This window comes from Amaranthus tricolor, chromosome 16 (assembly GCF_026212465.1).
Source record: "Amaranthus tricolor cultivar Red isolate AtriRed21 chromosome 16, ASM2621246v1, whole genome shotgun sequence".
Taxonomy (NCBI): domain Eukaryota; kingdom Viridiplantae; phylum Streptophyta; class Magnoliopsida; order Caryophyllales; family Amaranthaceae; genus Amaranthus; species Amaranthus tricolor.
In genome coordinates, this window is record NC_080062.1 from 15210817 (window position 1) to 15228271 (window position 17455).

General features: G+C 40.6%; 3 protein-coding genes across 3 annotated transcripts; 2 read left to right on the plus strand and 1 right to left on the minus strand.

Moving 5' to 3' along the window:
- Positions 1-1365: 1365 nt before the first annotated feature.
- LOC130802560 (uncharacterized) lies at positions 1366-5249 on the minus strand. Its single transcript, XM_057666574.1, has 2 exons — positions 4874-5249; positions 1366-4127 (listed from the first exon to the last, which is right to left on the minus strand). Exons 1-2 carry the CDS (start codon positions 5247-5249, stop codon positions 1366-1368), a joined length of 3138 nt encoding a protein of 1045 aa, XP_057522557.1.
- Positions 5250-8930: 3681 nt separating this feature from the next.
- Positions 8931-11360, plus strand: LOC130802561 (uncharacterized). The gene has a single exon (XM_057666575.1). The coding sequence runs from the start codon at positions 8931-8933 to the stop codon at positions 11358-11360; it is 2430 nt and encodes an 809-aa protein (XP_057522558.1).
- Positions 11361-14881: 3521 nt separating this feature from the next.
- Positions 14882-17311, plus strand: LOC130802562 (uncharacterized). Its single transcript, XM_057666577.1, has one exon. The coding sequence runs from the start codon at positions 14882-14884 to the stop codon at positions 17309-17311; it is 2430 nt and encodes an 809-aa protein (XP_057522560.1).
- The last annotated feature ends 144 nt before the right edge of the window (positions 17312-17455 follow it).

Genomic DNA, 17455 nt, shown 5'->3' on the forward strand with positions numbered 1-17455 from the left:
CATTTGCTTGATCATCTCCTCAGCTCCTATTCCTTTGCTGTCACACATAGGTAAATTAATGAGAGATACAGGAAGTAAAGAGTTGATGCCATAAACACATTCAAATGGTGTGAATTTGGTAGCATGACTGGGTGCTCTGTTATATGCAAATTCAGCATGACAAAGCTTTAAGTCCCATTCCCTAATGTTATCCTTTACCAAAATTCTGAGCAGAGTGCCTAGTGTCCTGTTAGTGACTTCTATTTGGCCATCCGTTTGTGGGTGGTAGGCGGTACTAAACAATAGTTTAGTGCCCAACATCTTCCACAAACTCCTCCAAAAATGGCTTAGGAACTTACTGTCTCTGTCTGAAACAATAGTTTTGGGTATGCCATGCAATCTCACAATTTCAGCAAAGAACAATTTTGCAATATGTTGTGCATCATCTATCTTAGTGCATGCAATAAAATGAGACATCTTAGAAAATCTGTCAACAACCACCAAGATAGCATCCTTTCCTCTTTTAGTTTTAGGAAGAGCCATCACAAAGTCCATGCTTATGTGTTCCCAAGGCCTTTGTGCAATAGGTAAGGGAATATATTCTCCCTTGTGAAAAGTTACCTTTGCCTTAAGGCAAGGCTCACATCTGAGGATATGTTTCCCTACTGTGCCAAGCATTTTAGGCCAATAAAAGTGCTTTGCAAGCATATCTAAGGTCTTTTGTATTCCAAAATGGCCTCCAATGCTACCTTCATGCACTTCCTTCACTAAAACAGATCTTAGGGGAAGCTTAGGTATGCACAGCCTGTTTCCTTTAAAAAGGAAGCCTTGGTGAATACTGAATAAGCCTTGAGGCTTCTCTGTGCATAGTTGATAAATTTCAGAAAAATCAGAACAAGCAGAGTAGTGATCCTTGATGAATTCAAAACCTAATATTCTGGATCCTACTATCCCAAGCAATTGATACTTCCTACTGAGGGCATCAGCTATAATGTTGGTTTTCCCTGCTTTATACTTAGTTGAAAAATCAAATGTCTGCATGAACTCCACCCATCTAGCATGCCTACTGTTCAGTTTGTGTTGACTATTGATATGCTTTAAAGATTCATGGTCTGTGTGCAAGACAAATGGTTGTATCCTCAAGTAATGGGACCAATGCTCAAAAGCCCTAATAATGGCATAAAATTCCTTGTCATATGTGGAGTAATTTAGTCTGCTATGATTCAATTTCTCACTGAAAAAGGCAATAGGCCTCCCTTCCTGCACAAGCACAGCCCCAATTCCTACCCCACTAGCATCACATTCCAACTCAAATGGTTTGGTAAAATCAGGAAGCTTCAAGATGGGGGCCTTACACATCATCTCCTTGAGGGTTTCAAAAGCCCTTTAAGCAGCAGGGGTCCATTCAAACCTCCCCTGTTTGGTACACTCTGTTACAGGTGCTAAAACAGAGCTGAAGTTCCTTATGAACCTTCTGTAGAAGGAAGCTAAGCCATGAAATGATCTCACCTGTGTCAAGGTGGTGGGTGTAGGCCATTCTTGTATAGCTTGGACCTTGGCAGGGTCAACTCTTACTCCTTCCTTCCCTATAATGTAACCTAGAAAGCTCACTTCAGGTAGGAGGAAACTACATTTTTCAAGCTTGGCATACAGCCTCTGTTTCCTTAATACTTCAAATAATTGTTGTAAGTGATCTAGGTGTTCTGTGACTCCCTTGCTGTAAACAAGTATATCATCCAGGTAGACTACAATGAACTTCCCTAAGAAGGGTCTAAGCACCTCATTCATCAGCCTCATGAAAGTGCTTGGGGCTCCAGTCAAACCAAAGGGCATCACCAGCCACTCATAAAGCCCATACTTGGTTTTGAAAGCAGTTTTCCACTCATCCCCTGTTTTCATTCTAATCTGATGGTACCCACTTCTTAGGTCTACCTTGCTAAACCATTCTGAGCCTCCCAATTCATCTATAATGTCATCAATCCTGGGAATAGGGAACCTATACTTGATGGTTATGTTGTTCATGCTACGGCTATCAATGCACATTCTCCATGTGCCATCTTTCTTTGGCACTAACAGGGTAGGTACAGCACATGGGCTTAAACTCTCCCTAACATAGCCTCTTTGTATTAGCTCATTGACCTGTCTCTGTAATTCCTCAGTTTCCTTGGGGTTGGATCTGTAGGCAGGCTTATTAGGTAGGCTAGCTCCTGGAACAAGGTCAATCTGGTGCTCTATGCCTCTCACAGGGGGAAGGCCAGGTGGTAAGTCACTGGGAAAAACATCCTTAAATTGTTCAAGCAGACTCTGTAGCTCAGGGGGTATTGAGGGCTGATTTTGTATTTCCTTCATGATCAACAAGTATAGCTCCTCTCTGCTTTCAATCTCCTTCTCACATTCCTTTCTAGTCATCAGATGTATAGGTGCCTTAACTGGTTTAGGGGGAACAGCCCTGTGTGGGGGCAGGGGAATCAACTCCTTCTTTTTCCCATTATGTTTGAGGGTGTAAGTGTTGGTGTAGCCATTGTGGGTAGTCTTTTTGTCATATTGCCAAGGTCTCCCAAGCAATAAATGGCAAGCATCCATGTCTAAGACATCACACATCACTTCATCAACATAAGTCCCTAAGGCTAAGCTCACTAAGCACTGCTTGCTTACTGACCCACTTGCTTTGTTGTCAAGCCACTTCATCTTATAAGGGTGAGGGTGAGGTTTGGTATCTAGATTCAGCTCGGTCACTAATTGCCTGCTCACACAGTTGGACTCACTCCCACTGTCAATAATAAGATCACACACTTTCCCCTGTATCTTGCACTTGGTTTGGAATATATTTTCCCTCTGGTCTGATCTCTTAGCTAAGGGTGTGGTGTGAAAGCTCCTTCTAATGACCAGACTCAGGTGCTCCTCCTCAGGCAACACTCTCTCCAGCTCTTCATCTTCATCCTCTTCAGTGCTCCCCTCAAACCTCTGTAAGTTTCCCTCATCATCCGTTACATAGGTGCCATCATCATCACTCAAATTTGGGGGGTACATCTCCTCTTCCTGCCCGTTTTTGGCTACCAAGATTTTCTTTGGTCTTGTGTCCTGTCTGATTTCATTCCATTCCCTCATGGTGAAGGCTCTTGCATTAGGGCAGTCTCTTTTGTAATGGCCCCTCCCATTACATTTGAAACAGACCACATCCTTAGGGTTGGTAGTGGGGTCCCCTCTAGTGGTGTTAACCTTTATCCCACTGCTGGAAGTGTCTCTCTTAGGTGCAGGGATGGTGCTCGTATTCCTAGGGGTGTAGGTCCTTGTGCCTCTGTTTTGGGAGTGGGCTGCCCTATTGATTTGCCTCTCAATCTCCACAGCCTGCAAACTGGCTATGTGCACTGTGAGGTCAGGTGTAGTCATCAGCCTATCCCTGATTTCCTCCCTCAGCCCAGCTATGAACCTTCCCACTCTCATCTCTTCAGTTTCATGGGGGTCACAAAGCACATACAACCTTTCCCACTCATTTCTATACTCATCCACAGATTTTGTTCCCTGTTTCATGGCATTTAGTTGGATGTACTGCTGCTGTTTGTAAGAGGTAGGGACATATTTCCTTTTCATGTGTTTCTTGAGCTTGGTCCAAGAGTTAATCCTACCCCTTTCCTCCCTGACTCTACGCTTTTGAAGTCCCTCTAACCATATAGCGGCTGATTTCGTCAATTTGATCTTGGCTAGCTTGTATTGTTGGTCTGGGGGTGTATTCTTGAATTCAAAATAGTTATCCATTCTATCCTCCCATTCTAGGTACCTTCCTGGATCATAAGATTGGCCGTCAAATTCAGGTATATCAATCTTAATAGTTCTATCCTCGTAGGGTCGCAAATTAGGGTTTTGTGTTCTATCTTGTTGATGGTCAATCCTTAACTGATTCAAATTTTGTATGACTAACCTCATACTTTCCTCTAACATCCCAAATCTTTCCTCCATGGTCATATCCACTTGACCAGAGACAGCTAATTTAACCAGCAATGCACGAAAATGATGATTATGAAATGTATGCGAAAATCGAAAATGCAAGAATCCCAAATTCAGAAATTTATTAAATGTTCTGTGTATGACAATACGAATTAATGAAAAACAAATGAATGACAATGAAAATGAAATAGGAAGATCACTCCCTGAATGTCGTGAATTAAATGATTGATTGAAAAATTCCACGATGCCTCAAAATCGCCCAATGCTGCTGCCTTTGAAATGCCCAGAAATAATGAAACCTCTTTCCTCAGAAACTCAATATGTGCTATCTTTGCCCAATTCGTGGCTGGGCTCTGATACCAAGTTGATGCGTGTTTGAGGGTGGAAATCGTTCTTTGTAGTGCAAGGATCAAAATGGCCTAGCTATCTTAATCAAGGGAACACTCAAACACTCAGAAATCCAATGGACAACACACTGACTCACACAAACATGCCAAGAAAGGGTTTCTTGTTTTTCTGATGAAGGTGAACAGAAACCTTAACCGTGTTCTACGAATGGACTAGGATAGGACACAATGCAAGGGCTATGAAGCCTTGATTGCTAGGTGCCTTTGAGAACTCAAACCACTCCGTGATAAGACTTCCGTCCGGCCAAAAGGCTGCTCCGCAACCCCTTGAAGAAGTTTGTAAACAAACTTCAAAGTTCAGAAAAATCCTTTTTCTGAAAATACCTCGAATGCTATTGCAACTCAAATCAATGTACAAGCGTGTTTTATTACAGAGAGAGCCCATGTATTTATAGGCTTTGCATCCTAAACTAGCCGTTACAATTAACTAACAAAATACACGTGGCTAAGACTCAAACAGAAACAAACAGAAAGGCTTCAACACTTAGCTAAATTTCTGATTTTTACAAATCGATGACCAGGCTTCATTTAGCTTGCTCTACTGTCTTCCTGGTGCACTTTTAGTAAGACCCTTGGCCCTTGGTGGCTTGGCCCATGTAGAGAGATGCCATTCCAGCCCTCCTTCCGGTCTAAGTGATCCCGGTCTGAACTCAGGCGGTTCACCAAGGTCAGCTGTTCGCTAGGTAGCTCTGTGGCTCTGTTCTTGGAGTCTGTCTGTCCTGTTGGAGCTTGGTTGCTGTTCCTTGTGATGTTCTTGGCTTCCTTGGCCTTGCTAGTTGTTTTTAGGCCCATAAGTGATTGTTGAGGAGTATCTATGGGAGCCCTTCGTGTTATATGTGCATTTAGCGTAGGTGACAAGTCCAATGCACTGTCTTGTTCCTTCAGGCCCTTGGTGCTGTTCCGAGTCTTTGATACCATATTTGTATCAATTCTTCGTCGTTCATTCTTCAATGATCATTGATCCTTGTTCATTCTTCATCGTTCATTCTTCAATGATCATTGATCCTTGTTCATTCTTCATCATTCATTCATTATTGATCATTGCTCCTTGTTCATTCTTCATCGTTCATTCTACAATGCTCATTGATCCTTGTTCATTCTTCATCGTTCATTGTTCATTGATAATTGATCCTTGTTCATTCTTTATTGTTCATTCTTCAATGATCATTGAACCTTGTTCATTCTTCGTCGTTCATTCTTCAATGATGATTGATCCTTGTTCATTCTTCATCGTTCATTCTTCAATGATCATTGATCCTTGTTCATTCTTCATCATTCATTCATTATTGATCATTGCTCCTTGTTCATTCTTCATCGTTCATTCTACAATGCTCATTGATCCTTGTTCATTCATTATTGATCATTGATCCTTGTTCATTCTTCATCGTTCATTCTTCAATGATCATTGATCCTTGTTCGTTCTTCATCGTTCATTCTACAATGATCATTGCTCCTTGTTCATTCTTCATCGTTCATTCTACAATGCTCATTAATCCATGTTCATTTTTCATCGTTCATTCATTATTGATCATTGATTCTTATTCATTTTTCATCGTTCATTCTTCAATGATCATTGATCCTTGTTCATTCTTCATCGTTCATTGTTCATCGATAATTGATCCTTGTTCATTCTTAATCGTTCATTCTTCAATGATCATTAAACCTTGTTCATTCTTCGTTGTTCATTCATCAATGATTATTAATCCTTGTTCATTCTTCATCGTTCATTCTTCAATAATCATTGATCCTTGTTCATTCTACATCGTTCATTCTACAATGCTCAATGATCCTTGTTCATTCTTCATCGTTCATTCATTATTGATCATTGATCCTTGTTCATTCTTCATCGTTCATTCTACAATGCTCATTGATCCTTGTTCATTCTTCATCGTTCATTGTTCATTGATAATTGATCCTTGTTCATTCTTTATTGTTCATTCTTCAATGATCATTGAACCTTGTTCATTCTTCGTCGTTCATTCTTCAATGATCATTGATCCTTGTTCATTCTTCATCGTTCATTCTTCAATGATAATTGATCCTTGTTCATTCTTCATGATTCATTCATTATTGATCATTGCTCCTTGTTCATTCTTCAACGTTCATTCCACAATGCTCATTGATCCTTGTTCATTCATTATTGATCATTGATCCTTGTTCATTCTTCATCGTTCATTCTACAATGATCATTGCTCCTTGTTCATTCTTCATCGTTCATTCTACAATGCTCATTGATCCATGTTCATTCTTCATCGTTCATTCATTATGGATCATTGATTCATTTTCATTTTTCATCGTTCATTCTACAATGCTCATTGATCCTTGTTCATTCTTCATCGTTCATTCTTCAATGATCATTGATCCTTGTTCATTCTTCATCGTTCGTTCTACAATGCTCAATGATCCTTGTTCATTCTTCATCGTTCATTCTACAATGCTCATTGATCCTTGTTCATTCTTCATCGTTCATTGTTCATTGATAATTGATCTTTGTTCATTCTTAATCGTTCATTCTTCAATGATCATTGAACCTTGTTCATTCTTCGTCGTTCATTCTTCAATGATCATTGATCCTTGTTCATTCTTCATCGTTCATTCTTCAATAATCATTGATCCTTGTTCTTTTTACATCGTTCATTCTACAATGCTCAATGATCCTTGTTCATTCTTCATCGTTCATTCATTATTGATCATTGATCCTTGTTCATTCTTCATCGTTCATTCTACAATGCTCATTGATCCTTGTTCATTCTTCATTGTTCATTGTTTATTAATAATTGATCCTTATTCATTCTTTATTGTTCATTCTTCAATGATCATTGAACCTTGTTCATTCTTCGTCGTTCATTCTTCAATGATCATCCTTGTTCATTCTTCATCGTTCATTCTTCAATGATCATTGATCCTTGTGAACCATATGCATGTGATTCTGATCATGGTTCAAGTCATTCAAGCTCTCATTCTGTTCTCCATGATACCACTCATCCTGAGGATGCCCCAAGCATACCAAGATCATTACAGTTCCCAAGAAAACAAGAGAGCCCCAAGCAAACAAAGAAGGGAACAGGAGAGAATTCCAAGCAAGCAAGAATGGGAACAGGACAATCACAAGACACTGTTCGAAAATCTGACGACCAGGCCATCTTGATGCACTGCCTGAGAATGAACCACGAGCTTCCAGAGGATGAACAAGGTGGATATGGCAACCTTATACATGGGCCTACCCATCAAAGGCCTAGGACCCTACTGACAATCACTATGGAAGACGGAGGGATCAGTGCAAGGTACCCCAGTCATCAGTAAAAGGCGCCCAATACTTAGTCTATTTTTGTTTGGTTTCTGTTTTGAAAATAAGCCTTGTGATAGGCACGTGTAAAGATAGCCGTTGTAAATACATAGAAAGCTATATATAGGCATCTAGCCTTAGTGTAATGATGGATTCCGAAGATTAATAAGAGTTTTCATTCAGTTTACATAGATTCAATCCCTTACATTGCTTAGAACATTCTCTTCATTTCCTTGAGTATATTGGCGTATAGTTTTCAATCAGTCCCAACACGATTCAAGAGTAGACAATCTAGGGTGAGGGGTAATCTAGGGTGTAACCTTTGCTACAAGAGCGAGTGAAGCCTTGAGGAAGGTCGTGGATTCAGCCCAAGGGTGAGGGAAACCTGAAGAGGAGGATCACGAGGCTGGCCTGAGAATCAAGAAGCGCATTCTTGGGTGCATATTGGTGGAGTTTGTGAAGGCTTTCGCATTTATTTGGCTATCTCCAAGTGAAGGAGTGATTCAATGCAAGATTGAGAGGGCGAGGGACCCAATCTTGGTGCAAATTGGTATTAGAGCGTAAGTGACGAGAGGGCACAACCCACCATTGTTGAAAAGAGAAACGAAGGAATATCCTGCAAGGAACACCAGAGGCGACTGGCTTGTAACGCGTGCGAATCTGGTAAAATCGTTCTAAACTTACATTCGGATTTACATGCAATTGTTAATCCGGATAAAGGTGATCTTCAATTAATCTTTGATATAGTTTTTAAGGCTTAATTCAATTTCTAATTGGATTAAACGAAGTTTTCAAAATCTGGGAAAGCAAAATTCGTTTTCTGACAAATTGGTTCTCTACATTTGTTCTTCATCAAATTCGTCGTTTCAATTGTTTTTAAATTTGTTAATTGCTCATAATTACACGTTTTCTTATCACGATTTGATACATTTGAACATTTATCAGGCAATCTTGAAGGAGATTTATTACTTGGCGCGTTTTCTGAGTTTGAAAATCAAAAAAAAATGATTTAGGGTTTCAGAATTTCGTTTCTGGTATTCTTGAATACATTGTTGATTGTCATTATTGCTGTGGGAGTTTATCAACCTGATTTTTGTTAGAAATAATTGTTTGTTGGTATAGCTGTGATATTTGTTGTGCATCCATACATTGTTGTCTTGCTGCATTATTTGTTTGAGCATCTTGTTTGTGAGCTGGTATCTAGCTGTTGAGACTTAGAGCCCCTGTGTGCTTTGTGTGTTGGTTCCTAGCTGCTGAGACTTAGAAGCCTTGTGTGTCTGTGTGCTTGTTGTTTGTTTGTTGAGACCTAAACCATGGAAGCGAGATTAGAGGCCATAGAGGCAGCCATACAAATAATCATGCAAAGAGGATTCCCACAAGGACAACCCCATCACCCTAATAATGATCAGGAGGATAAAATGTTGAGGATAGACATGAAGGAATTTGATAGACAGTCCAGCAATCCTGAGGATTATATAGAATGGGAAGCAAGTATGGAAAGATACTTTGAATATAGAGGAACTACACCTGAAGGACAGTACAAAGTGGCAAAAATGAAACTCACTAAACTTGCTGCTATGTGGTTGGAAGGAATACAAAGGCAGAGGGCAAGGGAACATAGGGAAAGAATTGATACTTGGGATAAATTGAAAAAGCACTTGAACAGGAAGTATGTTCCCATCAATTTCAAGCATCAAATGTACATTAAGTGGAGCACTCTTAGTCAAAAGGGCAGAACTGTGACTGAATACATACATGAATGGGAAAAGTTGGTGGTGATGTGTGATATAGAGGATGCAGAGGACTTGAAACTGACTAAGTTTTTATCTGGGTTGAGAGAAGACATTAGGGATCAACTCATGACCATGCCTACACTAGACCTACAAACAGCTTTTAACCTAGCCCCAATCTATGAGCAAAACTTCAACAAGAGAAGGGTGACAGGGAACAGCTACAACAGATCCCCTAAGGCATACCCACCCAAACAATCTAGACCTATATCACCCAAGGCACAGAGAAAAACAGAGCAAAACCTCAATGCCCCTGACAGAATACCTATACCCTTGAACAAGGTGGTTTGCTTTAAATGCCATGGACATGGACATTATAAAAAGGATTGCCCCAACATCAGAGTTTTCACTGCTCAGGAATGGAGGGAAATCAAGGAGGATACCCAACCCAAGATGATGTTAGTAGTAAGAAATGGTAGGGTGGAGGAGGATTGGCCTCCAGTGGCTGAGCATGAGCCAGATGGATCTTACAGAGTTGATGAATTTGGCAAAACAGTAAGGTATGAACATAGTACTGATGAAGAAGAGGTTGAGGAAGGATTGGAGAAGGTTTTACCTGAGGAAGGCTACTACAACCTGATTATAAGGAGAAGCCTACACACTACTTATGCTGAAGAAGAAAACAACCAGAGGGAAAATATCTTTCAAACAAAGTGTAAGGTAAAAGACCAAGTCTGTGACATGATTATTGATGGAGGAAGTGAATCAAACTGTGTTAGCTTGGCTTTAGTAACAGATCTGAACTTGAAAACTAGACCTCATGCACACCCATACAAACTGAAATGGCTGGACAACAATGCTACTGGTACAGTGAATAAGCAATGCTTAATAGGGTTTACTATTGGATCATATAAGGATCAAGTGCTGTGTGATGTGCTAGATATGAATGCTTGCCATGTACTATTGGGTAGACCATGGCAGTATGACAAGAGGAGCATGCACAATGGGTTTACAAACACCTATATCATAAAGCATGAAGGAAAGCTCAAGGAGTTAGTTCCCCTGCCTCCCCACAGAACTGTTCCCCCTCCTGTGAGGGAACCCGTACATTTGATCAGCAGGAAAGTTTGTGAAAAGGAAATCAAGAACAAGAATGAGGTATATGTCTTAGTCACTAAGGAAGTAGAGCAAGCAGCTGAAATACCTCAAGCAGTGAAACCCCTGTTACAGCAGTTCAAGGATGTGTTCCCTGATGAGTTGCCTGAAGGTTTGCCTCCTGTAAGGGGAATTGAACACCAGATTGATCTTATACCAGGAGCCCCTTTACCTAATAAACCAGCCTACAGAGCCAATCCCACAGAAACCAGAGAGCTACAGAGGCAGGTTGAGGAGTTACTACGCAGGGGATATGTAAGGGAGAGCCTCAGTCCATGTGCAGTGCCCACTCTGCTTGTACCAAAAAAAGATGGGACTTGGAGAATGTGCATAGATAGCAGGAGTGTTAACAACATAACCATCAAATATAGGTTTCCCATACCTAGGATAGATGATATGTTGGATGAGCTAGCAGGTGCCCATTGGTTCAGCAAGGTTGACTTAAGGAGTGGCTACCATCAGATCAGAATGAAAGAAGGAGATGAGTGGAAAACTGCCTTCAAAACAAAGTATGGCTTGTATGAATGGCTTGTCATGCCATTTGGTCTAACAGGAGCCCCCAGCACCTTTATGAGATTGATGAATGAGGTGTTGAGACCTTTTTTGGGAAAATTCATAGTAGTCTATCTTGATGACATCTTGATATACAGCAAAGGATTGAAGGAACATCTTGCTCATTTGCAGCAACTGTTTGAAACTTTGAGGAAGCAAAAATTATATGGTAAATTGGAAAAATGCAGTTTCCTTATGAAGGAAGTAGGATTTTTGGGATTCATTATAGGTAAAGATGGGGTGAAAGTTGATCCATCCAAGGTAGAGGCTGTGAAGAACTGGTCTGTGCCTACTTCTGTTACCTAAGTGAGATCTTTCCATGGCCTTGCTTCTTTTTATAGGAGGTTCATTAAAAACTTTAGTACCATTATGGCCCCCATAACAGAATGTACTAAAAAAGGAGTATTTAGTTGGACCCAGGAAGCACAGAAAGCCTTTGAAACAATTAAGGACAAGATGTGTACAACCCCTGTTTTGAAGCTCCCTGACTTCACTCAACCTTTTGAGGTTGAATGTGATGCTAGTGGAACAGGCATTGGCGCAGTCCTAGTGCAAGAAGGCAGACCAGTGGCCTATTTCAGTGAGAAACTGAATAAGTCAAGACTCAACTACTCAACCTATGATAAAGAATTTTATGCAATGATTAGGGCCTTGGAAAATTGGTCTCATTACCTGAAAATACAACCTTTCATCCTATACACTGACCATGAATCTTTGAAGAACATACATGGACAGAACAAACTCAACCCTAGACATGCTAGGTGGATAAAATTCCTTCAGACTTTTAACTTCTCTGCAAAGTACAAAACAGGGAAAACCAATGTTATTGCTGATGCCTTAAGTAGAAGATACAACCTCTTAGCTATTCTTGATGCTAAAGTGCTTGGCTTTGAAATGATTAAGGATTTGTATGCTAATGATTCTGACTTCTGTAATATATATGCTGCTTGTTTCACAGAACCTCAAGGTGATTTTCACCTACAACAGGGCTTTTTGTTTAAAAATAACAGACTGTGTATACCCAAAACTCCTTTAAGGCTGTTACTAGTAAAGGAAATACATGAGGGGAGTTTAAGTGGACATTTTGGGATACAAAAGACCCTAAATATGCTTAGTGAACATTTCTATTGGCCTAAAATGTTAGGGACCATAGGCAAACATATTTTGAGGTGTGAGTCATGCATTAAAGCAAAAATCACCTTTCACAAAGGTGAATACAGACCACTGCCTGTAGCTGATAAGCCTTGGGAGCATGTGAGCATGGACTTTGTCATGGCACTACCTAGAACCCAAAGGCAAAAGGACTCTATCTTGGTGGTTGTTGATAGATTCTCAAAAATGGCCCACTTCATTGCTTGCAATAAAGTGGATGATGCCAAACACATTGCTCAGCTGTACTTTAGTGAAATTGTGAGACTACATGGGGTGCCCAAAACCATTGTGTCTGACAGGGATGGCAAGTTTCTTAGCTATTTTTGGAAGACCTTATGGAAATTACTAGGTACAACCCTTCTGTTTAGCACCAGCCATCATCCTCAGACAGATGGCCAAACAGAGGTCACCAACAAAACCCTAGGTTCAATCTTAAGAACCCTAGTAAGTAAGCACCTCAGGGATTGGGATCTCAAGCTGAGTCAGGCTGAATTTGCTTATAATAGATGTCCAAGCTACACCACAAAATATACTCCTTTTCAGTGTGTTTATGGGGAAAACCCCCTTTTGCCAATCAATCTCACACACATTAATATGCAGGACAAAAAGCAGAGGGATGCAGTTAGCTTAGCTGAGGAGTTGCTGAGGATGCACAAAATGATCAAGGAGAACATATACAAGGCCAATGAGAAATATAAGAAAAAAGCAGATGGAAAGCACAAGCAAAGAGAACCATTGCAAGAAGGTGATCTAGTCTGGATACACTTAAGAAAGGAGAGATTTCCTCAACAAAGGAAAAATAAACTGATGCCCAAAGCAGCAGGACCGTTCCCAATCATTGCAAAAATTGGAGACAATGCTTACAAGGTGAAACTACCAGCTGAATACAATATGTCCAACACCTTCAATATTGGAGACCTGCAACTACATCAACCAAGCCAAGAATTGAGGTCAATTCTTCCTCAAGAAGGAGGAGTTGAACCATATGCATGTGATTCTGATCATGGTTCAAGTCATTCAAGCTCTCATTCTGTTCTCCATGATACCACTCATCCTGAGGATGCCCCAAGCATACCAAGATCATTACAGTTCCCAAGAAAACAAGAGAGCCCCAAGCAAACAAAGAAGGGAACAGGAGAGAATTCCAAGCAAGCAAGAATGGGAACAGGACAATCACAAGACACTGTTCGAAAATCTGACGACCAGGCCATCTTGATGCACTGCCTGAGAATTAACCACGAGCTTCCAGAGGATGAACAAGGTGGATATGGCAACCTTATACATGGGCCTACCCATCAAGGGCCTAGGACCCTACTGACAATCACTATGGAAGTCGGAGGGATCAGTGCAAGGTACCCCAGTCATCAGTAAAAGGCGCCCAATACTTAGTCTATTTTTGTTTGGTTTCTGTTTTGAAAATAAGCCTTGTGATAGGCACGTGTAAAGATAGCCGTTGTAAATACATAGAAAGCTATATATAGGCATCTAGCCTTAGTGTAATGATGGATTCCGAAGATTAATAAGAGTTTTCATTCAGTTTACATAGATTCAATCCCTTACATTGCTTAGAACATTCTCTTCATTTCCTTGAGTATATTGGCGTATAGTTTTCAATCAGTCCCAACACGATTCAAGAGTAGACAATCTCTAAAGCTAGATTGAGGAGTAATCTAGGGTGTAACCTTTGCTACAAGAGCGAGTGAAGCCTTGAGGAAGGTCGTGGATTCAGCCCAAGGGTGAGGGAAACCTGAAGAGGAGGATCACGAGGCTGGCTTGAGAATCAAGAAGCGCATTCTTGGGTGCATATTGGTGGAGTTTGTGAAGGCTTTCGCATTTATTTGGCTATCTCCAAGTGAAGGAGGGATTCAATGCAAGATTGAGAGGGCGAGGGACCCAATCTTGGTGCAAATTGGTATTAGAGCGTAAGTGACGAGAGGGCACAACCCACCATTGTTGAAAAGAGAAACGAAGGAATATCCTGCAAGGAACACCAGAGGCGACTGGCTTGTAACGCGTGCGAATCTGGTAAAATCGTTCTAAACTTACATTCGGATTTACATGCAATTGTTAATCCGGATAAAGGTGATCTTCAATTAATCTTTGATATAGTTTTTAAGGCTTAATTCAATTTCTAATTGGATTAAACGAAGTTTTCAAAATCTGGGAAAGCAAAATTCGTTTTCTGACAAATTGGTTCTCTACATTTGTTCTTCATCAAATTCGTCGTTTCAATTGTTTTTAAATTTGTTAATTGCTCATAATTACACGTTTTCTTATCACAATTTGATACATTTGAACATTTATCAGGCAATCTTGAAGGAGATTTATTACTTGGCGCGTTTTCTGAGTTTGAAAATCAAAAAAAAATGATTTAGGGTTTCAGAATTTCGTTTCTGGTATTCTTGAATACATTGTTGATTGTCATTATTGCTGTGGGAGTTTATCAACCTGATTTTTGTTAGAAATAATTGTTTGTTGGTATAGCTGTGATATTTGTTGTGCATCCATACATTGTTGTCTTGCTGCATTATTTGTTTGAGCATCTTGTTTGTGAGCTGGTATCTAGCTGTTGAGACTTAGAGCCCCTGTGTGCTTTGTGTGTTGGTTCCTAGCTGCTGAGACTTAGAAGCCTTGTGTGTCTGTGTGCTTGTTGTTTGTTTGTTGAGACCTAAACCATGGAAGCGAGATTAGAGGCCATAGAGGCAGCCATACAAATAATCATGCAAAGAGGATTCCCACAAGGACAACCCCATCACCCTAATAATGATCAGGAGGATAAAATGTTGAGGATAGACATGAAGGAATTTGATGGACAGTCCAGCAATCCTGAGGATTATATAGAATGGGAAGCAAGTATGGAAAGATACTTTGAATATAGAGGAACTACACCTGAAGGACAGTACAAAGTGGCAAAAATGAAACTCACTAAACTTGCTGCTATGTGGTTGGAAGGAATACAAAGGCAGAGGGCAAGGGAACATAGGGAAAGAATTGATACTTGGGATAAATTGAAAAAGCACTTGAACAGGAAGTATGTTCCCATCAATTTCAAGCATCAAATGTACATTAAGTGGAGCACTCTTAGTCAAAAGGGCAGAACTGTGACTGAATACATACATGAATGGGAAAAGTTGGTGGTGATGTGTGATATAGAGGATGCAGAGGACTTGAAACTGACTAAGTTTTTATCTAGGTTGAGAGAAGACATTAGGGATCAACTCATGACCATGCCTACACTAGACCTACAAACAGCTTTTAACCTAGCCCCAATCTATGAGCAAAACTTCAACAAGAGAAGGGTGACAGGGAACAGCTACAACAGATCCCCTAAGGCATACCCACCCAAACAATCTAGACCTATATCACCCAAGGCACAGAGAAAAACAGAGCAAAACCTCAATGCCCCTGACAGAATACCTATACCCTTGAACAAGGTGGTTTGCTTTAAATGCCATGGACATGGACATTATAAAAAGGATTGCCCCAACATCAGAGTTTTCACTGCTCAGGAATGGAGGGAAATCAAGGAGGATACCCAACCCAAGATGATGTTAGTAGTAAGAAATGGTAGGGTGGAGGAGGATTGGCCTCCAGTGGCTGAGCATGAGCCAGATGGATCTTACAGAGTTGATGAATTTGGCAAAACAGTAAGGTATGAACATAGTACTGATGAAGAAGAGGTTGAGGAAGGATTGGAGAAGGTTTTACCTGAGGAAGGCTACTACAACCTGATTATAAGGAGAAGCCTACACACTACTTATGCTGAAGAAGAAAACAACCAGAGGGAAAATATCTTTCAAACAAAGTGTAAGGTAAAAGACCAAGTCTGTGACATGATTATTGATGGAGGAAGTGAATCAAACTGTGTTAGCTTGGCTTTAGTAACAGATCTGAACTTGAAAACTAGACCTCATGCACACCCATACAAACTGAAATGGCTGGACAACAATGCTACTGTTACAGTGAATAAGCAATGCTTAATAGGGTTTACTATTGGATCATATAAGGATCAAGTGCTGTGTGATGTGCTAGATATGAATGCTTGCCATGTACTATTGGGTAGACCATGGCAGTATGACAAGAGGAGCATGCACAATGGGTTTACAAACACCTATATCATAAAGCATGAAGGAAAGCTCAAGGAGTTAGTTCCCCTGCCTCCCCACAGAACTGTTCCCCCTCCTGTGAGGGAACCCGTACATTTGATCAGCAGGAAAGTTTGTGAAAAGGAAATCAAGAACAAGAATGAGGTATATGTCTTAGTCACTAAGGAAGTAGAGCAAGCAGCTGAAATACCTCAAGCAGTGAAACCCCTGTTACAGCAGTTCAAGGATGTGTTCCCTGATGAGTTGCCTGAAGGTTTGCCTCCTGTAAGGGGAATTGAACACCAGATTGATCTTATACCAGGAGCCCCTTTACCTAATAAACCAGCCTACAGAGCCAATCCCACAGAAACCAGAGAGCTACAGAGGCAGGTTGAGGAGTTACTACGCAGGGGATATGTAAGGGAGAGCCTCAGTCCATGTGCAGTGCCCACTCTGCTTGTACCAAAAAAAGATGGGACTTGGAGAATGTGCATAGATAGCAGGAGTGTTAACAACATAACCATCAAATATAGGTTTCCCATACCTAGGATAGATGATATGTTGGATGAGCTAGCAGGTGCCCATTGGTTCAGCAAGGTTGACTTAAGGAGTGGCTACCATCAGATCAGAATGAAAGAAGGAGATGAGTGGAAAACTGCCTTCAAAACAAAGTATGGCTTGTATGAATGGCTTGTCATGCCATTTGGTCTAACAGGAGCCCCCAGCACCTTTATGAGATTGATGAATGAGGTGTTGAGACCTTTTTTGGGAAAATTCATAGTAGTCTATCTTGATGACATCTTGATATACAGCAAAGGATTGAAGGAACATCTTGCTCATTTGCAGCAACTGTTTGAAACTTTGAGGAAGCAAAAATTATATGGTAAATTGGAAAAATGCAGTTTCCTTATGAAGGAAGTAGGATTTTTGGGATTCATTATAGGTAAAGATGGGGTGAAAGTTGATCCATCCAAGGTAGAGGCTGTGAAGAACTGGTCTGTGCCTACTTCTGTTACCTAAGTGAGATCTTTCCATGGCCTTGCTTCTTTTTATAGGAGGTTCATTAAAAACTTTAGTACCATTATGGCCCCCATAACAGAATGTACTAAAAAAGGAGTATTTAGTTGGACCCAGGAAGCACAGAAAGCCTTTGAAACAATTAAG